This window comes from Notolepis coatsorum (genome assembly GCF_963971535.1).
Source record: "Notolepis coatsorum genome assembly, chromosome: 3".
NCBI lineage: Eukaryota > Metazoa > Chordata > Actinopteri > Aulopiformes > Paralepididae > Notolepis > Notolepis coatsorum.
The window spans coordinates 19,838,057-19,862,929 of NC_140167.1; the positions used below are offsets into that span (position 1 = coordinate 19,838,057).

Sequence of the window (24,873 nt, forward strand, 5' to 3'; positions counted from 1 at the left end):
ACCCTGGAGTGAATATCACAAATACTGCATGTCTCATAGACGTATTACTAACAACATGTACTGTACCCATTGTACGCACACCACACCACAGGCTGCCATCACAGTGTTTATACAGCATCTGTCATCATATGTACGACGAGCAAGGACATCGAGTACTTTGTACAGCGAGATAAACCCACACGCACACGGATGATGCACAGAAGGCAACCAAATGTAAACAAAAACAGAGTTAAAGCAGAGTAGTAGGGTCTGCGGTTAAATTAGTTACGAGAGGTGGGGGAATATGATATGACGTTATTTTGGGTTCATAGATACTTCAGAGGAGAGGGTGTAGAGAGAGAGTGAGAGAGAGAGAGAGAGAGAGAGAGAGAGAGAGAGAGAGAGAGAGAGACAGAGAAAGAAAGAGAGGAAAAGAGGTGAATAGAGGCGATAATAGAGAATTAGCATAAGAAAGAGGAGCACCACTGGTGGGTGTGTCTAGGACTAGGTGGCTTCTTGTCACTGACAGTCCCACAGGCCTTATAAAAAACCTTGTGGAACCTGTCGCTCTCCATTCAGGTCATAAGAAACAGCAACACTACCTGCCAGGTAGTCTAACACCTGTTACCTGGAAGTGACTGTGAAGGACTTTTGTGTCTTATCTGTTTGGGCCTCTCTTGTTATTAACCTGTCTACCTTTGGACCATACCTTGTATCTTGCCGAGGGTATAGTTTCCTTTTTACGGGCACCTGGAACGCGGGACTTCATCCCCTGTATATCCGGGCATTGGACGCTCTCTGGATTTCCTGTTTACATGCGTCTCTGGGTCGTTCCTTGATTGTGTTTTCCTGAATGCACGTGTGCGTCAGTGGTCGGCGGCCTGTCTGGAGGAGCAGATCTTTGGACGTGACTTGTGTCTGTGACTTGTGTCTGTGACCAAGTGGTTCGTTTGGAGCTCGTGTGCATCACAACAAGTGTTGTTGTTGTTGTTGTGTCATCAACTGGTGCAGTGCGTGTCACACTTCCTCGAGTCGACCCTCTCTGCCGCTCACCTGTTTTCTTTTACCGTGGATCTGCGGACACCTGAGCGTTCTCTGACTCACTTGTTTTGGGCGACCCACCTGCTACGAGTGCAGTTTCCCCGGCCGGAGAATTCCTTTGGATTGACCGGAATACACCTGTGGAATCTTGACCTACTGGGACTGTGTGTGTGTGTGTGTGTGTGTGTTTGTGTGTGTGTGTCTCAGCCCTTGGGACACTTGTGCTGCAGCTGTTGTCAAGATGATGGAGGAGGTGTCCATCACGGTGGCGTGTGACGCCCACGTCATGGACCAGATGTCTGAGGAGGATATTCTGGCCTGCTTGGTGGCAGAGGCACGGCCCGAATCCAAAGTAAGCCTACCTGGAACCTAAATTAAAGGGGAATTCCATCCATTTTATTAATACCCTGGTTCCCCCGGGACAGCTCAGTATCACCACTCTGTCCTTGAAACCGGAGAAAACCCTCACATTTGTGACATCACCTGGGTGTCAAATCCGGGGCTGCTACGTAGACAATGAATGGAGCACTGATTTTGCGTAGCCATAGAATGTAAGGTGTTCTCATGCTCCAATTGTGTTTATATCATAGTATAGTATTGCTATATTATAGTATTGCTAACAAGTCTGAACAAAAATTTACTTACTTACCTACTTACAAAGTCAGTGCCCCAATCGTTGTCTATGGAGCAGCCCCAGATTTGACTTCCAGGTGAGATCACAAATCTGAGTAATCTTATTGATTACTTGAATTGATTGATTTCTAGCTTCAGGGGAGAGTGGTGCATGTTCTAAAATGTTGACGGAACAGGGACACAGGAAAAGGATATGTGAATTCTCCTTCACCTTTATCGTAACTGTTGTATCTGTTGATTGCAGAAGAATACAGCTGCCAAGATAATTTGCTGAATCATAATCATATCAATATACCGTAAAGTAATTAGACCCAAAGCCACAATAAGATTCTAGTGCTTTTTCCCATATGCCCTGTCTCCATTAGTTATGTTCAGCCTGGTATATGATATGGTTGGGTTTGTGTCTCTGTTGCATTTCTTGTAAACTCTGCGGTTGCTAGGCAACCTTTCAAAAATTCACACCGCCAACTGTTGTGCACGAGGTAAACCGTGATGACGCAACACTAAGAGTCCCAGCCGGCTTTGGCTGTGAAAGGTGTCCGTCCTGCCAGGTTTGATCAGGATCTAAAGACAATGGAGACGCTCACTGTGTGCCAGACAGACAGGCCACATCACGGCTAAACCCTGGCTAGTGGACTGGAAACATGGCATTAGTGTCAGATGAAAACCTTGCATCTCCAAAAAGTAAACATACTGTACCAGAATTGAGAAGAAAAGAAAAAACTGATTTCCCTGACTGATTTTTTCTTCTTTAGGTGGGTCCTTGGGCACGGTTTGTACGTAATAATTGTTCGGTTACAAAAAGTGCAGCTCCAGAATTGGAGTTGTGAAGTTTGCATGGCAACCGAACACCACTAAGATCAGCAACTTCATAAAAAAAAAAAAAAAAAGGAAATAGGCTCAAACTATTTACCATTAGATCGTTAACCTTGGTCATAGTGTATAGTCAAACACCACCAGTGTTGCATCATGTGAGAAGCTGGAAAGCGAAGAGTAATGACCAGCATTAGAAAGCACAAGCGTGAAACAGATGGCATTGTAATGCAAAACACATTTTTCCGCGGTGAGACGGTTTTCAGATAAGCCCAGATTGAGACGGATGGTTCGGTTCAAACCATTTGAATGTGAGAAATAATGTTCTTTCAGGCAGACTGAGACAAATACCCCTTGCGTTCCGTCTTGCGCTCATATTCGATTTTTGAGTCTGTATGTCATTTCCAGTTGTCGAGATTCCACACACTCAAAACCAGCTATCTGGCCCCGCATCTCTGTGTGGCTAATCCTCTCCCCTGCATTCAGACGTGACGGCTGCTGATTTTTTATCGTAATTGGCCTCAACGTTCTTCTCACCTCAGGTTCCATCTAAGAAAGCAAAGCTGGGGGAGAGCTGGCTCCAGCCGCTGGAAGGAGAGGACTCGGTGAACAGATGGAAGGTTAGAAACTACTATACTACACTGTGTCCTGTATTGCCTTGTACTGTAACTATTATACTGCACTGTGCTGTTAAACTATACTAGAATATATTACACTGTACTGTAAATGGGCTGCACTTTACAACTCGTGCCTCATATTCGCCCGTTCACTCACACATTCACAACCATGCGAGGTGCCAACCTGCCCATTGGGATCAGTTAGGCTGTTAGGGGTTAAGTGTCTTGCTCAAGGACACTTCGACATGCTGCCGGGAGGACCCGGGAATCGAACCTGGGAATCTTCCAGACAACTGCCCCACACTGTGCTGTGTTCTACTCGACTCTTCTCTACTGTATTCTACTAGACTAGACTAGATTAGACTAGACTACACAATACTACACTTTACATTATCTGAAATAATTCTTTTTCTTTTTTAAATTAAAAATCTAACCCTAACTAACCTGTCATGCACTTGTCCTAATATACTAACCTACACTGTAGCACTCTGTAACACTTTGATGACCATTGTTACTCAGCTGATAGAGTTGTGCCCTTCCTGATGACTTGTCGTACAGAACTTGTAAGTCGCTTTGGATAAAAGCGTCAGCTAAATGACTAAATGTAAATGTACACTAGACTACACTACACTAGACTAGACTAGACTACACTAGCGTTACATGTGTCCAAGAGCATTTGTTATTTCTAAATAAGAACAACATTCTATTTGTTCACTTGCTTTAATAGGCGAAATGACAATAATCAAACAAGTCATGAGCCGGGGGAAACGTGTGTCTGTTTACATCATAGCAGTAGTCTAACTACTTCCCTTTCCGGTGCGTGCACCAATATGTAACCGGAGTGCAATATTCCCTATCTCCTCCAGAGTCTTTAACACGACTACAATAAAGGCTAAAATAAAACAATCCTAGAATAGTAACACTGCAACAGCAAACAGTAAACAGCAGAGTCAAGTGCACCAGTTGCGAACCAACAAGTATAGCATACAACATGAGCACCACCCACGTAAAGTCAGTCCATAGAAAAGTCACTGTGCCAGGCGGGCACGCAGGTCGCCCTGGCAGACCGGCGTAATCCCAATGCCAGCGGCGGCGGCGACGCGACAACGTCCGGCGGCGGAGACAGAGCCACCGGGGCCACGGGGGCCGGCAACGGGTCCTGAGCCGGTGTCACCGGCGGGGCAGAGGTGGGCCGTGTCCAGCGCTGACGAGAGCTTGCCGACGGCGGTGCAGGTGCAGCGTGACCCTGCCGGAGCTGTCAATCTTGACCACATACTGATCGTGCTGACGCACCTCCACGACGCAGCCCGTCCTGTCCCACTTGTTGGGGTGGAGCCCTGTCTGGTTCTGCACACGGACAAAGTCCCCCACTACGAGCGGAGGGAGGCGTTTAGTGTGCTCTGCCCAGGTGCTCGCTGTGCGGATGTGGCGTTTGCGGAGGGCCTCCTCCCTCGCTGTCAGCGTCTCGCGCCAAGTCTCATGCGGCCTGTACTTTCCGGGGGCAATCGGGATGAAATCAGGTATCGGGCGGCCGAACACGCACATGGCCGGGGAAATCTTCGTGTCTGGGTCAGGCGTATTGCGGTATTGCAGAATCGCCCTCTGCACAGCATCGGTGTCGAGGTCGCCCTTCGGGCCAGTGTTGTCGGTGATCAGCCTGTCCTTGAACAGAACCACCCCGTCAGTGGATGTGATGTCCTCACGGTACTGGTGGAAGCCGCGAATCGCCTCCGGCATCCCGACCCTTGACTCAACGTGCGCATATCGCCGTCGCTGCTAGTGGCATCCCTGACACGATCCCATGTCACAGACCGTAATGACTCCAGCCCCGCGGCGCACCACGTCAGGTCACCATCCTCAATGTCGCTGTCGTCCTCCGGCTCAGCTCGGCGCAGGAGAGACAGCACGTCGGTGTGCATGCTGGGCGAGAGGTGGGACGCTGTCGTCTGGAAGGTTCATGAGTGACGGCCGCGAGGTGCCGACCGGCCTGCGGGACATGGCATCTGCCGCCTTGTTCTTCATGCCCGGGACATGGACGATGCGGAAGCGATACCGCAGGGTCTTCTCCTTGAGGTTCCTGAGGCGGGGGTTGGGTATGTCGTCAAGTGCTCTGTCCGCAAGGAGTTTCAGTAGCGGCTTGTGATCGACTGCCACAATCAAGTTCTCGCAGCCCAGTACGAAGTAACGCGCCTTGTCTAGGGCGTCTGCAACCGCGAGGGCCTCGCCCTCCACAGACGCGTATCTGGACTCCGCTGCGTGCGTGAACCTGCTGCCGACTAGGGTGATCTTCCACCCGTCGGTGCAGCAGAAAGGTCTAACTGGTGTGCACAGGCAGTGCTTCTGAAACAACCAAAATCCGATGCCTTCCTTCGACCAGTCTGTGGCAAGGCATGTCGGCCTGGCCTTGTCGAAGATGCGGACACCGCGCTCGATCTCCTGGACAATCATGTCCTTCGACTCGCAGAATATCTCCTCCAACTCTGGGGACCACTCGAGGCGCGCTCCGCTCTGCAGGAGTGTCTGGAACGGCAGCATACGTTTGGCCATACTGAAGGCGTAGGCCACTTGGTTGACAAGCCCAAACCATGATCTGACGTCAGTGATGTTGCGTGGACGTGGAAAGTCGTGGATCGCCTCCAGGTAGCGGCCGCACGGTCGTACACTGTCCATGGTGATCGTGAAGCCCGCAAAGTCTACCGTGGACGCGCCGAACACGAACTTCTTCGGGTTGAGGATGATCCCATTCCTGCCGCACACATCCAGCCATTCTATCGCCTGGAACTCTCCTCGATCGTGTCAGCCCACAGCAGTGTCATCCACGCATTTGGTTTTGTTACCAATGTCCGCAACCACCTCGTCGTACCGTCGTGAGTAACCATCCCCCGATGCCATGTACCCCTGCGGGGCCGAGAGGTATCGGTAGCGCCCCCACGGAGTGATGAACGTTGTCTTGTGGCGGTCATCTCTGTGCAGTGGGACGCTGTGATAGCCGTTCCACGCGTCGAACGCGGTTTTCCGTTTCCCGCTCGGCACGCGTCTCGCTTGGTGGAATGGGGACTGCGTGTGGTGGGTTTCGCGGAACGCATGCTTGTTGAGCGCCTGGAAATCAACTGTGCGTCGCGGTTTGCCGTTCTTCTTCGCACAGATCACCATGCGGTGACACCACGTCACCGGTGTACCAACAGGTACCTCTTCCAACACCCCAAGGCGAACGTCCTGGTCGAGGGCCGCCTTCACCTCATCCTGCCAGTGTATGGCTACGGGGATGGGGATGTGATGGGCGACCGGCGACGCGTTCTCGTCGAGCATGAGACGGAGTGGCGGGCCAGACATTCTTGGTAGGGGCTGGTGGGGGCATGTATTGAATGTGCTTTGAGCGTATGCCTTGAGTAGGTGCTTGCGTAGGGCCTCCCTGTTAGCTTCCGTCGCCGGCATGGGGAGCGTGGTCGACCTAGTTGGCGGCTCCGCACGCTGCGGGCAGTCGCATAGTCCTGAGGTCGCCAGATTCACCTCCCCAAGCGTTGGGAAACTGTCGGAGATCATACCCAGATCCACGCAGGCTGAGCGGGAGAGGAATATGCGATCGGACGAGTCCGTCACATACGCGATTTGGCGCGTCTCCAACCTCCGAGCGTCGTTGCTGTCACCGGAGAATCTGACCACCGCGGCGCCGAGTATCCGAATGCCTTCGTTGTTCGCCGCCTTCATGGTCATGGACACGGGAATGAGGTCTTCCGTACTCAGGCCCATTCGTTGTGCTACCTTTATCCCGATCAGGCAGCTCTGGCACCCCGTGTCGGCCATGGCGGGCAGGGTTACCGTGCGGGTGCGTTTCGGGAGGTCGAAGCCCAGTGCTCTGTAATCCTCACGCTTGGCAGTGAGGGAGAGGTTAATGTAGGGCTGCGGGTTCGATGTGCGCTTCATCCACTTGTCACACATATCGTCGTATAGGTGGTGAGCGAGGGGGAGCGTGTGTAGCTGGTCGCCCGCGCTGGCCACGGTGAGCGTGCATAGCTCGACAAAGGCTGCCGTCTGCTCGTCGGACACCTCGTTTGTCCTCTCGAACGGGGGCTTATCCGACCGACCACCCAGGCAGACCTTCTCAAGGTGGTTTTGGCGGCCACATTTCCGGCACGTCTTGCCATATCCGGGGCACTCGTCGCGCCTGGCGCGCCACGGGGGCGTTTTGCCGTGGCCCATCCCGCCACAGTAAACGCACGTTCCTTCAGGCTTGGCCTTCGGTGTCTCAGGCCTGGTAGCCCCTCTGGTGCGGAGATCCTGCTGTTTCCCCCGACGGTATGAGCTATTGACCATATCCGTGCTCTGGGGGTCGAGTAGGCGCGACGCTGAGCGCTTCCCAGACTCCTTTGCTTCGATGTATTCTATCATGTCCCTTAACGGAATATTCTGGTTCCTTTCACCAAGCAGGTCGAGCTGTATTTCCTGGTCCGCGATGCCGCGGGCGATCACGTCACGTAGTATTTCCTCTGTGAAGTCGTTGACTTGATCGCACCCTGTACAGTTCATCTCGTATTTGCATGTGTCCGCCTGCCCTTTCAAGCGGGCGTGAAACGACCGGATGGGCTCCTCGTGTCCCTGTCGCATGTTAGACAGGGCCACTCGGGCTACCATGATATTCTCCGCGCGGACGGCGAGCGTCTTCATGGCCGCGAGGACATCTCTCTCATCACTGTCCACCAGGCTCCTGCCCGCCGAGCGAGTGAGGTCCTTCCTCAGATCCTCCTCGCAGCACTCTAGAAGCCGTGTGACAACATCGGGTCCGACGAGTTTGGTGCCCCTCTTGTACTCGCCCCAGCGGGTTATAAAGTATGACCAAGTCTCTGCTGTCCCGGCAAGCGCTATAGAGGGGCGCCTGAGCTTCTCCATTTTGGTATTAGCCCTCTGCGTCCTGGAGGCTGCAGCATGTTCCGTTGCATGTAGGTTTAGCATAGCCACTACCACTGCTACCTCCTTATGTTCAGCTACATATTCACAATCCTCGACAGGGCATTCAACTTGCACAGACGTCATTGGCACTGTATTCCCAGTAGCTCCACGAAATTAGCAAAGTAGATTTATCTACCAGTTTTGTCCTGCAGGTGGCACCGTTTGTATACAGATTCCCGGGTGGCGTTAGTTGCCGACTTCTCCGTGATCTGTTCGTGTATATACAGATTCCCGGGTGGCATTATTTACTGCCGTCTCCGTGATCTGTTCGTGTACAATACATGTGTCCTCCTTCTTGCTGGCAGTCTTCACTTGGCTGAGCTAATTTGTTTGATTATAAATAAGAACAACATTCTATTTGTTCACTTGCTTTAATAGGCGAAATGACAATAATCAAACAAGTCATGAGCCGGGGGAAACGTGTGTCTGTTTACATCATAGCAGTAGTCTAACTACTTCCCTTTCCGGTGCGTGCACCAATATGTAACCGGAGTGCAATATTCCCTAATTTCCAGACCCCTCTCCTCTATTAATGTCCATTAATAACCAGTTGTCCTGCTCTCTCTGTGTTGTGTGTGTTCCTGCTCCTGCAGATGGAGAACCACGAGCTGCAGCAGGCCAGCCTGCTTCTGGAGCAGGAGAACGACAACCTGGCCCGCAGACTGGTGACCAGCAAGATCGCCCTGAAGAACGCCCTGGACCAGGTAGACCGTCACAGTAGCATACAACACAGTAGGGCTGACCCCTATTAGTCGACTAATCGATCGAAAGGAGCCGTAGTCGACTGCCAACCTCTTAGTCGAATACAAAAAGAATATATATATTGTATAGTGTGGCACTTCCTGCCACCATATATATATTATAATTTTTTTATTTTTTAAATATTATCATTCTTTCCAAAAGAAAAGAGGCCTAGAAGCGTGGCTAACGCTAATGGCACGCATACCAGAGGCTAACTGCCTACGAAAACAGGCACAGAGGCACTGAAAGAGGATTTCACCCATCTAATGAACACACTAGACTAGACAAATATCAAGATGTATCCATCAGTGGACCAATTGCATGCTTTTGCAGAGGACAAGAAGCCTTCAGTCAGACATTAAGCACCCCCACAGCCCAAATGGAATGATAAATTAAAAAATTAATTATACATTTTTCTTTTCAGTTTCTTTTTTCATAGTCGACTAATAGTCGACTATCGGCTAATTTCGGCCAATCATAGTCGACTATCCAAATCCTTAGTCGGGGACAGCCCTACAACACATATACAGATAGACAGTATCTACTTGTATAGTAAACAAAAATATATATATTCCAGCGCACACCCAGGATACTTAGATGAACACTATTTTATTGCTGGATTACATACAAGCAAAAGGAGTGAACAACACGTTTTGGATGTCTTCATCAGATGATTCTATATCAATAATGGTCAAAAGTGAACACGTCTTTACACTTCTTTCCTCAGTAAAAAAAAAAAAAAACAATAAACAGAAAAACACTGATAAAGTGTTATATGTTGGTGATAACATAGTCCAAATCTAATCTTTTTAACAGCAGGAGAAAGGTCTGCAGACTTATTCTGCCTTATTCCTATAGATCGACCACCTGCACCTTTTTTATTATATGGTTATATGGTGTGTTTTACAGGCAGAGGACAGGGTCGACGAGCTGTCCAAAGAACTCCTCCAGACCACACACCATTTACAAGCCTCGGAGGAGGAGAGGAGAGTGATGGATGAAGCGGCAGCAATGGTAATAATAACACGAGACTTCATCATCATCATCATCGTCATCATCATCATCATCATCATCATCATCATCATAATTATAGGCTTTCTTCACATGTAATTGAATGCAAGTAAAATTACTGAAAGACTATAGCTGCTACAACATACAATCTGCAATATAACCAAAGTCTCTGATATAATGTTAACTACATATAGTCTAACTATGATTTCTGATTGTTCTATTCTATTCTATTCTATTCTATTCTATTCTATTCTATCCAAGCTGAAGGAGGTGTTTCGGAGGGAATTAGAGAAAGCTGAGCAGGAGGTCAAGAGGTCATCGGGCATCATCACAGACTACAAACAGGTACACAGCAATACACAATACATTTCAGGTACACAACATTACACGATACATTACAACTACACAATATTGCACATTACATTACTGCTACACAACAATACATTATACACACTACATTATTATATCTACACATTATTCTGCCACAATGACTGGCAGAGTGAATGTGATGAAAACCAAAGAGGAAAAGTAGCCTGTTGAGGAAGTAAGTGGTCGAAAGGTCAGAGGTCAAACCAGTAAGATGAAGTTGCCTGTAGTCTTTTCTGCTGTTGACTCATCAACAATGTAAAATGGGCTCCACATCCGAATATGAGTGAACTGATGGTCATCTGCTGATCTACTGATCTCTCTTGACCTCCACGTTAGCATATTGCTCAAGCAACAACACCAGTGTCCTGATGAAGACTATACTGTACATGTCAAAATGCTGGTTTAAATAAGCCATTTATGCAGCGAGGCTGAGTGTGCAACAACCTTTTCTCTATTCCAAGCAACAACACCAGCTGGAAAATACAGTGATACTGAGCCAATTTTGAACTGTATGTTGTTCATTGTTACATAGTCCCACCTGTGCTCTGTATCGTAAAAGGGTTAGGGTTGTATTGCTCTGTAACGGGTTAGGGTTGTATTGCTCTGTATCATAAAGGGTTAGGGTTGTATTGCTCTGTAAAGGGTTAGGGTTGTATTGTTCTGTAAAGGGTTAGGGTTGTATTGCTCTGTAACGGGTTAGGGTTGTATTGCTCTGTAAAGGGTTAGGGTTGTATTGCTCTGTAACGGGTTAGGGTTGTATTGCTCTGTAAAGGGTTAGGGTTGTATTGCTCTGTAAAGGGTTAGGGTTGTATTGCTCTGTAACGGGTTAGGGTTGTATTGCACTGTAAAGGGTTAGGGTTGTATTGCTCTGTAAAGGGTTAGGGTTGTATTGCTCTGTAACGGGTTAGGGTTGTATTGCTCTGTAAAGGGTTAGGGTTGTATCGCTCTGTAACGGGTTAGGGTTGTATCGCTCTGTATTGTAAAACCTGATGATCTCCCTTTCAGATCTGTTCTAAACTGACTCTACGACTGGAGAGACGGCAATCAGCACATAAAGACAAGCTGGACACTATTAAGGTGAGAGACACTCTCTCACTGTCTTACTTACTCATGAACTTACTTACTTACTTACTTACTTACTTACTTACTTACTTACTTACTTACTTACTTACTTACTTACTTACTTACTTACTTACTTACTTACTTACTTACTCTCATTCACTTACTTACTTACTTACATACTTACATACTTACTTACTTACTTACTTACTTACTTACTTACTTACTTACTTACTTACTTACTTACTTACTTACTTACTCTCATTCACTTACTTACTTACTTACTTACTTACTTACTTACTTACTTACTTACTTACTTACTTACATACTTACTTACTTACTTACTTACTTACTTACTTACTTACTTACTTACTTACTTACTTACTTACTTACTTACTTACTTACTTACTTACTTACTTACTTACTTACTTACTTACTTACATACTTACTTACTTACTTACTTACTTACTTACTTACTTACTTACTTACTTACTTACTTACTCTCATTCACTTACTTACTTACTTACTTACTTACTTACTTACTTACTTACTTACTTACTTACTTACTTACTTACTTACTTACTTACTTACTTACTTACTTACTTACTCTCATTCACTTACTTACTTACTTACTTACTTACTTACTTACTTACTTACTTACTTACTTACTTACTTACTTACTTACTTACTTACTTACTTACTTACTTACTTACTTACTTACTTTACTTACTTACTTACTTACTTACTTACTTACTTACTTACTTACTTACTTACTTACTTACTTACTTACTTACTTACTTACTTACTCTCATTCACTTACTTACTTACTTACTTACTTACTTACTTACTTACTTACTTACTTACTTACTTACTTACTTACTTACTCTCATTCACTTACTTACTTACTTACTTACTTACTTACTTACTTACTTACTTACTTACTTACTCTCATTCACTTACTTACTTACTTACTTACTTACTTACTTACTTACTTACTTACTTACTTACTTACTTACTTACTTACTTACTTACTTACTTACTTACTTACTTACTCTCATTCACTTACTTACTTACTTACTTACTTACTTACTTACTTACTTACTTACTTACTTAGACTTAATCACTCACTTACTTAAATACTTGCTAAGTATAGCCTATCTAACCCAAATGTAGATACTTACTATCAACCCTCTGAAACCTACTGATGAGCCAATGGATAATCCCTTATTCGTTTAGGATAAACTTGAGATTCATATGAATCTTGAGATTGCAAGGAATCCATTGATACCAAAAAAGTATTATAGCTTATTGGCAAAAGGGCTGAATATTGCTAAAGATTTGCGGTTCTCTAGAACGCAAATATAAGATGACCCCCCCTTTTTCAGGGTGTAATTTGTGGCAAAAAACACAAAAAACAAGAAACATCTTATATTCGGGACAATACAGTACTTACTTACTTAGCTACTTACTTACTCAATCACTCACTCACTTGCTCACTTACTGTACTTACCATATTGCCCCAAATACACATTTTATAGCTTTCCCACAAATTACACCTGCAAAAAAGAGGTTGTCTTATATTCGAGCTCTAGAAATTGAAGGTGTCACGACATGTTTGCAATCTGTGGATTCCTGTCGAAGTCAAGTCTCTCATAGTACTTGAAAAGATAGTTTCAGGGGGAGCTCCAGTAGCTCAAGTTCAAGTTCAAGTTCAAGTTCAAGTTCTTTAATAGTTGTCATACAGAAGTACAGAATACTTTCATACAAAATGCTTCTTACTGTTACGCTCCAGAGACTGTGCTAGACAAGATAGTATCAAATAACATAATAACATAATATAGCATGAATTTAGAAGAAGAAAATGAGGTCACAGTGTTCGGTATAGACATATGTACAATGTTCTGAGTTACCATATAATATACAATACACAATACTATGCAGTGTACTAATGTACAGTACTATCTAGTGCAAAGCAGAAATGGGATGAGGTACAATTTTAGGTACAATTTACAGTAAGGTGTACGAGTTGTAGTGCAATCCTTCATCCATAAATATAAAGTGTGGGGAGTGGGTGCTACAGTGTGTTTGTTTAAAGTGGGTGTGTGCTATAAAGTGTGTGGAGTGGGTGCTACAGTGTGTTTGTTTAAAGTGAGTGTGTGCGTGTGGATGTGTGTGCTATGTGCGTTTGGTGGTTGTTGTTGTGTAGTGTTCATTCATTGTTCGTTTAGCAGCCTGATGGCCTGGGGATAGAAGCTACTTCTGAGTCTTTCTGTGCTCGCCTTGAGACTCCGGTATCGCTTGCCTGACCGCAGCAGTTCAAAGAGGCAGTTGTTCGGGTGACTGGAGTCTTTAATGATTCTCTTAGCCTTGCCCTTGCAACGCTTGTAGTAAATGTTCTGGAGGGTGGGGAGCCCCCCTCCAATTGTGCGTTCGGCTGAACGTGTCACTCTTTGTAGTCTGCTTCGGTCTTTTGCAGTGCTATTCCCAAACCAGGAGGTGATGTTGCCGGTCAAGATGCTCTCTATTGTACATGAGTAGAAGTTCTTAAGGATCTTCTGGCTGACTTGGAACTTCCTTAGGCGCCTGAGGAAGTAGAGGCGTTGTCGTGCCTTCTTCACCACACTGTTAATGTGTGTGGTCCATGTCAAGTCCTCGGATATGTAGGCTCCGAGGTACTTGAAGCTGTTGACTCTCTCAACCGGTGCCCCGTCGATGCTGAGGGGGCTGTAGTCCTTGACCCCCGACCTCCTGAAGTCCACAATCATCTCCTTTGTTTTGCTGACGTTCAGGGAGAGGCTGTTTTCCTGGCACCATCCCGCCAGGACCTTGACCTCTTCCAGGTAGGCCCTCTCGTCGTTGGCAGAGATCAGGCCCACCACCACTGTGTCGTCAGCAAATTTGACGATTGTATTGCTACTCCGCTGAGCCACACAGTCGTGTGTGTACAGGGAGTAGAGGAGGGGACTCAGAACACAGCCCTGGGGGGCCCCTATGTTGAGGGTGATGGATGAGGAGGTGCAGTTGCCTGCTCTCACCACCTGGGGTCTGCCAGTCAGGAAGTCCAAGACCCACTGGCAGAGGTCATAGCCCAAGCCCAGGTCCCTGAGCTTGGCTATGAGTATGGAGGGGACTATGGTATTGAATGCCGAGCTGTAGTCGATGAATAGCATTCTCACATAGTTCCCCTGCCTCTTGTCCAGGTGTGATGCTGCTGTGTGCAGCACATGGGATATGGCGTCCTCCGTGGACCTGTTGGGGCGGTATGCAAATTGCAGGGGGTCCATGTTGATGGGGAGGGAGGAGCAGATGTAGCCCTTTACTAGCTTCTCAAAGCACTTCATGGCTATGGAGGTGAGAGCTACAGGGCGGTAGTCGTTGAGGCAAGCAGGCTTGGATTTTTTGGGTACAGGGATAATAGTGGACTTCTTCAGGCAGGTGGGGATGACAGCCTGTTCTAAGGACAGGTTAAATATGTCAGTGAATACTGGGGCCAGTTGGTCGGCACAGACTTTTAGGACGCGGCCGGGGATGCCGTCCGGACCTGCTGCCTTCCTGATATTCACTTTTTTAAAGGTCCGCCTCACCTCATGCTCTGTTACCCTGAACACTGCGCCTCCATCAGCAGCCGACCCCCCCCCCCCCATTGCCGAGGCTTGTGAGCTGGTGTTGTTATTACCAGCATCAAACCTCGCATAGAAGGTATTGAGGTCGTTTGCTAAGGAGATGTCACTGTTCAGTTTGAGGGAGGCGCCTTTGTAGTCTGTCATCGTTTTGAGCCCCTGCCACATAGCTCTAGAGTCAGCTTGTTCAAACTGGAGTTCAATTTTATCCCTGTAGCGCCGTTTGGCCTCTGACACTGTCCTCCTTACGTTGTGTCGCGCCACCTTGTGGTCATTCATGTTGCCTGCCACTAGGCCGTCATTGTATGCTTTGGTGCGCTCTCTCAGAGCTTCACGGACGGATTTGTCTACCCAGGGTTTTTGATTTGGGTAAACTTTCATTTTGGTAGTGGGGATTGTTTCTTTCACCCTAGTACAAACATAGTCCAGCACTGTCTCCGTGTAGGCATTAATGTTATCTGTGTCGCGGAACACAATCCAGTCTGTGTGGTGAAACACTGACCGGATCGTCTCTTCTGACGTCAGATCCCATTTCTGCACCTCTCGCGAGACTACGGGAGTACTTTTAATAATTTAATAATTGACGCGTGATCTGATTTACCAAAGCCACTATCAGAATGAGCCTTGTAGCCACCTTTAAATTGCGTGTAACAGTGATCTAGGATGTTACCGCCTCTGGTGTTGCAAGTCACATGCTGATAGAAGTCAGGCAATACCTTTCTCAGATTGGCGCTATTGAAATCTCCCAGTACTAAAATGGCGGCGTTAACGTTAGCCACTTGTATTCTATTTACCTCGTCGTGTAGTCTGGAGAGCGCAACCTTGTTGCTGGCTTGCGGTGGAATATACACTCCGATCAGGACGATCGCCGTTAACTCCCTCGGGAGGAAGAAAGGACGACACTTGATGGTTATATATTCCAGTTCTGGGGAGCAGTGGTTGGATAATTCCTTCACGTTCGTTGGATCACTCCAATTTTTGTTAAACATGAAGGCAATACCTCCTCCACGTTGTTTACCGGACTCTGATGACCGATCCTTGCGATGGATAAAGAAGTGATCCGCTGGTTGAATTGCGTGATCTGGAACCTCCGGTGTGAGCCATGTTTCGGTGAAGCAAAGGACATTGCAGTCCCTAACGTCTCTTTGATATTGAATCCTTGCTCGGATGTCATCCAGTTTATTGTCTATTGATTGTACATTGGCTAGCAATATACTGGGCAGTGGTGTGCGGTGGCGTCTGGATCTCAGCCTGTTACGGATCCCAGCCCTCTTTCCTCGTCGTCTTTTCCTGGGCTCTGGGAACAAAGGGTCTGGTCCTAATCTCCGGAGAATTTCTTCAGGCCATTGATGCGGTTCGGAAAGCTGATCCAGCGAGTAATCCAGTTGGTAAGTTTCCCGTAATCCAATGTCTATGAGTGACTGACGGTCATATACATTAAATGCACCAACAGTTGGTACGCACAAAACTCTAAAAACTATAAATATTAACAAAAGTAAACACATAGCTCACCGCGTATCTCGGCGCTATTTCTGCGTCGGGAGGAGCCGTGCTGCGTCACGGTTCTGGTTGACTCCGAGTTCGATTCCCGGACCCGCCGTCATTTGCCGAATGTCTTCCCCTGCTCTATATCCCGTTTCACCCTGTATCTGTCGGTCATGCTTGACCAGAAAAGCGATAAACGCTAAAAAAGAAAGTTTAAAAAAAAAAAAAAAAAGTTTCAGTTCAAATTAATTCCTTTCTGGGCGGCTGGGTAGCACAGCGGACTAAGCGATTGCCTACTACCACGCAGAGACTCTGGGATCGAATCCAGCTGTCATCGGTACCTCCGGCTTGGTCAGTCGTCCCTACTAACACAATTGGCAGTGTTAGCGGGGTGGGAAGCCGGTGGGGTATGTGTCCTGGTCGTTGTAAACAGCGACTCCTACTGGTCGGTCGGGCGCCTGTTCAGCAGGGAAGGGATCTGGGGGAGATAGTGTGATCCTCCCACGCGTTACACTCCCCCAATGAGAGTCCTCGGAGTCAGGTGAAAAGAAGCGGCTGGCTGACTCCACATGTATCGGAGGAAGGCATGTGGTAGTCTTCTCCTTCCCCAGGCCGACAGTAGGGGGCAAAAGGCGTGCAACGACCAGGAAGGGAATTGGCATAACGACTAAATTGGGATGGGAGAAAAAAAAAAGCACGGAAAAATAGGGGGAGAAAAAATAGATTAAAAAAAATGTATTCCTTTCTTGAGGAAAACAACATCTTAGAAGTATTTCAATCGGGATTCAGAAAATATCATAGCACTGAAACTGCCCTCACCAAAATAATCAGTGACCTCAGACTAAACTCTGACAAGAATAAGGTCTCCATCCTTATCCTGCTAGATCTCAGTCCAGCATTCGATACAATCGATCACAATATTCTAATCCAGGGGTGTCAAACTCATTTTCACAGAGGGCCACATCAGCATTATGGTTGCCCTCAAAGGGCCAAAGACCGTATAAATGTTAATGTAATGTAAAATAAATGTAGCTACACATTTACATATTGTTAAACATGGTGTTTCTGTATTTATTACTTATTCAAGTTATACATATTGCATATTCATTTGCATAAATGTAAAAATATATGTTAGCTTATGTTATTTTAACAAATAATTTTAGTTTATCAGAACCCCATATTACTCCACCAATCAATGATCAAACCATTCAAGTAAATAACAAAGAAGAATATCATCAAATACAAGCTATGACATTAAGTTTGTTCAAAACCTTTTTGTCACAGTCAAGAGGGGCAGAACTAACAACTGTGAGCTGCAAAGAACACGTGGGACAGATGTAGCAGATGTTACAAAAACAAATGGCTGCACACAACCTTGCAGAGGCCATACATCCAACTAATGGAAGATAGTTTAATTAACTTTAATTAACAGATTGCAGAATGGGTACAGTACAGTACAGCTCAATACACACAATTGTTAAGGGGATGCAGACCAGAGAAAGACTTTCGACTTGTTTACATCAGGGTCCCCCATTTTCAATTCGTAATGAAATTGCTATTATGTGTCTGCATGAACACACAACTGTAACTGTACTCAAAAATAACAAAATAAGGGTTGTCTCAGTTCACAACTATATTGGTCAAGTTTTGGGTGGGACTTGTTTGCGTCCCTACAGCTTCTTATTCAATTGAGCGAGATGCTCGGTTATGTCACACAGCCAGTTTGCATCTGACAGTTCAGACAATATTTCTTCAACCCTTTGTTACCTATTCCGCCTGGATCGTTTTTGTATTTTGGGCTGTAAAATTGTCAAAGAATGTCTGAGGAGTAAGTGCTTTTGGCTTTTTTCCTTTGTTACCTCAGATGTTCAACATACATGTATGTGTAAGAATGTGTAATAACTAAGGCTGTCAAAGTTAAAGCTTTATTAACGCATTAACCCACAATTATTTTAACACTGGTATTTTTTAACCCAATATTAATGTAAAAAAAAAAAAAAAAAAAAAACGTTTTTTTTTTTTTTTTTTTTTTTTTTTTAGCTCTTGGGGGGCCACATCAAATGACGTGGCGGGCCGGATTTGGCCCGCGGGCCGTGAGTTTGACACCTATGTTCTAATCGATCGTCTTGAAAACCTTGTCGGTTTCTCAGAAATGTGCAAAGCTGGTTTAAAACATACATCAGAGGGAGGAAATTCTATGTTAAACTAGGAGGCCACATGTCTGAGATATATGACAACAACTATGGAGTTGTACAAGGGAGTTGCTTAGGAGAACATAATGTAGGTTTCCATAGCTATGCGGATGATACACAACTGTACATATCTGCTGAACCAAATGATACAGCTATTAACTCCATTAAAGACTGCTTATTGGCAATAAATAAATGGATGAGTAAGAACTTCCTGAAACTAAACGAGAAGAATTCGAATGATCGGCCCCAAAACAAAAAAAGAAACGTTGATAAAGAACCTGGGAGGACTAACCCCTTGGATCAAATCTGAGGTCACAAGTCTCTGGGTTATCATAGATTCAGAACTGAACTTCAATTCTCATATTAACAAAGTGACCAAAACATCGTTCTTCCATCTAAAAAATATAGCTAAAGTACGACCATTTATTAATCAAAACAATGCTGAGAAGCTAATTCATGCATTCATATCTAGCCAGTTAGACTACTGTAATGCACTTTTCACAGGTCTCCATAAGAAAACCACAGAGAGGCTTCAGCTAATCCAAAACTCTGCAGCCCGACTGCTAACCAGAACCAAAAGGAAAGAGCACATTAGTCCTGTCTTAGCTGCTCTACACTGGCTTCCTGTAACATTTAGAATTGACTTCAAGGTCCTTCTCCTTACATACAAAGCTCTAAATGGACAGGGACCTAGCTACATCGCCAACACTCTAATAAATTACAGGCCAGCAAGAACACTGCGATCAAACAGCCCAAAAACATCAGGGAAGCCAACTCGCTAGACATCTTCAAAAGACAGCTTAAAACCTATTTCTTTGCTCAGGCATTTAAATGAAACATCAGGGACATCCTGACACAAATTGTACTTTGCCTGCACTTTTCTTACCCTGCCTACTTTTATACACTTCCTATCAAATTCATGTGTCGGTTCTATGCCAATCTTATCTCACTACCTCCTATTCACTGTAATGTTGTAATTCAAAACTGACGCACTGCCCTGTTGTATGTTAGAACTATTTTATGTCTGTTCTATTTAAAAAAAAGAATTTGCCTATTTTTAAACTGAATCAAACCGCACCTTTTTTACTCTGTCTCTTCTATTTTTATTATTTGTATTACTGAATGAAACTGTAAACAGAGAGGCCTATTGGGATGCTAGATCCTAATGTGAAACACTGTGATTTACCTTACCTTGCTACCTCTCTATCTTTTTCATGCTCGCTTATGCCTGTGTCTTTTACTATTGTGAAGCACTTTGAACTGCAACTTCTGTATGAAAAGTGCTATACAAATAAAGTTATTATTATAGTCTTACTCTTTCATATGATGCCACCAGCTTAGAATTTGAGCCCACTATGGCATCTGGAAAACAGTAATATTGATGTCGGATGATTTTAAGGGTTTAAAGTAGGTTAAGTTAACCAAGGACTAAGGAGGAGAATCATTTTAAAATCATGGTGGTCAATGAGGCAGAGGCGAATTGAAATAGAACCCATGGAACCTTTGAGGTGATTAAATGATGTCAGAAAGAGACATACCAGTAGGCTACAGTTTAAATTCATTTCATTTCATTTAAGTAACTCAAATGGGAAAATGGAAATCTTATTTAAACAAGACAATTTGATTAAAAATATTTTACCTATCCTTCTTTGATTCAATGTGTCAGTTTTACCGGTTCATTCTGGTCAGAAATGATCATTTTCTTTGTAAAACAAGATCTTCAATCTTTTTCAAAAAAATTATCTTGAAAAGGGTAGGTCATATAATGAGGGTGGTCTGGATATTTGGATCAATACGGTGCTTACTTACATACATACTTACTTACTCACTCGCTGACTTAATTATTATTTACTAGGACTTTTTACCCAAATCAAGTTTGAATCAATCCAAAGTAAAAGAGAATTCAATCAGACTTTTATGTAATCATAATCCTCTAATATACACCCCGTCCCCATACCCCAGATGATATTAATCTGGAACACTGGAAATCAGATTGTGAAATGAATAGAAGGGCTAACTTCTCTCCAATTTAGATTTCAAACACATCATTAACATTAACATTTAACATTTAACATTTCGAACTTCGAACAAAAAGTGGCAGCCCTATATTTACTTACTCATGTACTCACTCACTTAATTACTTACTTATTTACTTACTTACATACTTATTTATTTTCTCACTCACTCACTCACTTCAGGGGTTCCCAAACTTTTCAGGCCGCGACCCCCACTATTATAGGAGGAAACATTTTTTATTAATTTTTTTTAATAAATGGAAATGTATGGTTGAAACATGCACACGTTCAAACGCACACACACTAATAAGCATTGGAGGCTTTTAACCAGGGCCGGACTGGGGAAATCAGTGCAAAATATAGCCCCAGTCAGGCCACTTTTTAAGCAGGGGGTCTGGGGTCTGATTTTGATGGATTTTCAGTTTTTTTGTAATGTCAGATTGCCAAATCTTATTTATTTTTATTTATTTATTTAAATCATCTGCCCCCCCCCCCCCCCCCCCCCCCCCCGTGGCGGCTTGCAACCCTCCTGTGGGTCGCGACCCCGACTTTGGGAACCCCTGGACTAACGCACTCACTCTCTCTCTCCCTCCCTCTCTCTCCCTCCCTCTCTCTCTCTCTCTCTCTCTCCCTCCCTCTCTCGCTCTCTCTCTCTCTCTCTCTCTCTCTCTCTCTCTCTCTCTCTCTCTCTCTCTCTCTCTCTCTCTCTCTCTCTCTCTCCCTCTCAGAGTGCAGTGATGGCGTGCCCCCGCTGTTGGCAGCTCCCCGAGTTGGTGGAGCGACGTGGTTCAGGTGAAGAGGAGGAATCCTCTCCAACGGTTCCCATTGAACCAGACCAGGAGGAAGCTGCCATTGGTACCGGGGAGCCAGAGCAGAGGATGAGGAGGGAGGAGGAAGAGCAGAGGAGAGACAGAGAGGAGGAGGAGGAGCAGAGGAGAGACAGAGAGGAGGAAGAGCGTCAGAGGAGAGACAGAGGGGAGGAGGAATCTCTCGCTGCCCAGGTCAGGGAGTTGGAGCGGGAGCTGGCAGAGACCAAACTGCAGGTGGTGCAGGCCGAGTGTATGATCCAGGTAAGATCACTGACACATAGACATGCATGCATGCACACACACACACACGCGCGCACGCACACACGCACGCACGCACGCACACACACACACACACACACACACACACACACACACACACACACACACACACACACACACACACACACACACACACACACACACACACACACACACACACACACACACACACACACACACACACAGATGAGAGCCAAAGCGTGCACACACACACACACACACACTCACACACACACACACACGCATACTGTACACACACACACAGATGAAAGCCAAAGCGCACACACACACATACACACTTGCACATGCATACACATGAGCACACATACTGTACACACGCACACACACATACAGATGAGTGCAGAAGCCTGCACACATTCTCACACGCACGCACACACACACACACACACACACACACACACACACACACACACACACACACACACACACACACACACACACACACACACACACACACGCACGATGACTTGGTCAGAGGCCAAGAACCGAAACCAAATGACTTGGTCAGAGGCCAAGAACCGAAACCAGGTCAGATTCTCACACCATCAACTACTTTGTGCGATTAGAGAAATGACAGTCAGTGAGGGATGACAGGGACTGGGTATAATACGGTCAGAAGTTCAATGCTTTCTAATCATGAATCACTTCAGCCAAATTGTGCCATATGTCTGCAAGGCAACCTGGGTTTGCCTGGATTCACTACTGTATTGATGTTCAAACATTTTGACTTAATATAGGGGAGTGCCACCCAGAACCTACATACAGTATACCTACAGTAAAGAAAGTTCAGTCAATATTTGTGAACTTGCACCACGCTTCTAAAGCCAGCAGTGGTGGAAATTAACTACTGTACAATTTCGAGCTACTTGTACTTTATGTGAGTATTTTCATTTTAGGAAACTTTATACTTTTTACTCCACTACATTTATCTGAACCCATCAGTTACTAGTTACTTTGAAGAAAAAGATTTGGCATGGAAAACATTTATGAAGATTATGTACTTTCCCATTTGAAGCCTGTCAACCTCAAGAGGACGTAATCAGAGCAGCATAACTGGACCACATACCACTTTAACATAACCTTTAATCAGAGCAGCATAACTGGACCACATACCACTTTAACATAACCTTTAATCAGAGCAGCATAACTGGACCACATACCACTTTAACATAACCTTTCATCAGAGCAGCATAACTGGACCACATACCACTTTAACATAACCTTTAATCAGAGCAGCATAACTGGACCACATACCACTTTAACATAACCTTTAATCAGAGCAGCATAACTGGACCACATACCACTTTAACATAACCTTTCATCAGAGCAGCATAACTGGACCACATACCACTTTAACATAACCTTTCATCAGAGCAGCATAACTGGACCACATACCACTTTAACATGACCTTTAATCAGAGCAGCATAACTGGACCACATACCACTTTAACATAATCTTTCATCAGAGCAGCATAACTGGACCACATACCACTTTAACATAACCTATAGAGGTCAATCAAATGAGGATAGTTGAGTTCTTACACCCAAATGAGGTTTACAGGTCCAAACCAGTATGTTATTTAGGCCTCATGTGTGTGTAACGGCTCACACACACATTCCATGGGCCCACAAAGTCCTTGTCCCATTGTCTATGGAGCAGCCCAGATTTTACACTGAGGTGACATTACAAATCTTAGGGTTCTTTGTTTGTTAATTAGTTAATTTCTGCTATACCATTGATATACACACATTATATCGCACATCTCTCTATGCAGGAGTTGGAGCATGAGAAGGGACTCTTGGCCAGTGACCTCCAGACGACAAAGAACAGCTGGTTCAGCAAGACCCTCACCTCCCTGAGGACCGTGGGCCTGCACCCCACCAGTGTGCCCAGAGACGGGGGCTCCGCGGCCACCTTGATCCTCCACATCAACCCTCTGCCTGACTGGAAGTTGAACCCCAAGAGACAGAGGGAGGGCCAGGGGAATCTCTGATGCCTGGGAACCGATGCGCTGGATGTATTAAAGATGTCAGGGTTTCTTATTAAGGGACTCAAATGAGAAATCTAATTTCTACTCTTGTCATGTCGGGATCCGTCAGAGATAAGCCTGTGACCCATCCTGGGTCATGGCCCCATGTTGTAGTATAGGAGAAAGATGGTGTATCTATCCTCTATGAATTGTTTGTACACTAGACTCTAGAGGGCGGTCACATAATTGGGAAAGTGTTACAGATACAGGTGTACAGAGATCAGGTACTGGCTTTCTAAGGTTAAGATAAGATAAGATATTCCTTTATTGATCCCCTTGGGGAAATTCAGGCTGGTTTCATCACTCTTGCTGGTGACTGTTGATGAATTTATACCTCTCGCTAGATTAACCTGTGATTGCGTTATTGTAATAATGCCTTGTGTTGTAAATATATTTTGTAAGCAAATAAATGGGTTTTCAAGCCAACTATGGATTTTGGAATTGTCTGGGAATTGGTGTTTCGTGAGTCATTCTGGTTTCTACATGTCAGAGTTACAGTCAGGCCTGAGTGAGAGAGAAAAAACCACACGGGTCTTTCTGAAAGTTTCCTGTTGCATCTTGCCACTATGTTCCTCTTTAATTTTGATGTCTCAGCGATAATTGGCATATAAATCGGAGATGCCTCAGATTGAGGACCAGACGTGGGATCTGTCTCTGTACTTTGAGATACGGAATAGGAGCCGTACTGTACTATACTTTACTGTACTCGTGTTGCATAAGCGAGGCTCAGCAAGTCATATAAAAGGCAATCACAAGAGACGTTAACAGATTTACAGCTTCCTGTATCTGCTGTAAAACACAGGAGGAATGCTTACGAGGGTCTGTGTGAGTGCGTGCGTGGCTGTGGCGCTCCTGAGTGTCGTCCTCTGCAACAACCATGGACTGGACGGATCGAAGGCAACCGCTGCACCAAAGAGTGAGTACAATATCTAATTGAAAGGCAGTTAAACGTCTCACTTCATGGGATCTGTCATTTGCATGTAATCTGAGAAGCAAGATAAACATCTAGATCTTTTTGTCTGAGTGGTCAATAAAACTATTTAAATCAGGCTACTTACTATTGTTTTTGATATGGCAACGTGGAGTGTAATCTTTTTTTTTACTGTGTATTCTATCTTCTATGTATATCTTCCATTATCCTGTATCAATACTGCTGATCAAAATAGAGAGAGAGAGAGAGAGGGAGAGAGAGTGTGAGTGAGTGAGTGAGTG

General features: G+C 45.2%; 1 protein-coding gene across 1 annotated transcript; it reads left to right on the forward strand.

Moving 5' to 3' along the window:
- Positions 1-569: 569 nt before the first annotated feature.
- On the forward strand, positions 570-24,087 carry LOC311225240 (rab GTPase-activating protein 1-like). Its single transcript, XM_084310457.1, has 8 exons — positions 570-1,372; positions 3,009-3,086; positions 8,624-8,734; positions 9,681-9,785; positions 10,044-10,127; positions 11,157-11,228; positions 21,251-21,592; positions 23,407-24,087. Exons 1-8 carry the CDS (start codon positions 1,262-1,264, stop codon positions 23,623-23,625), a joined length of 1,122 nt encoding a protein of 373 aa, XP_084166583.1. The 5' UTR covers positions 570-1,261; the 3' UTR covers positions 23,626-24,087.
- Positions 24,088-24,873: the final 786 nt, after the last annotated feature.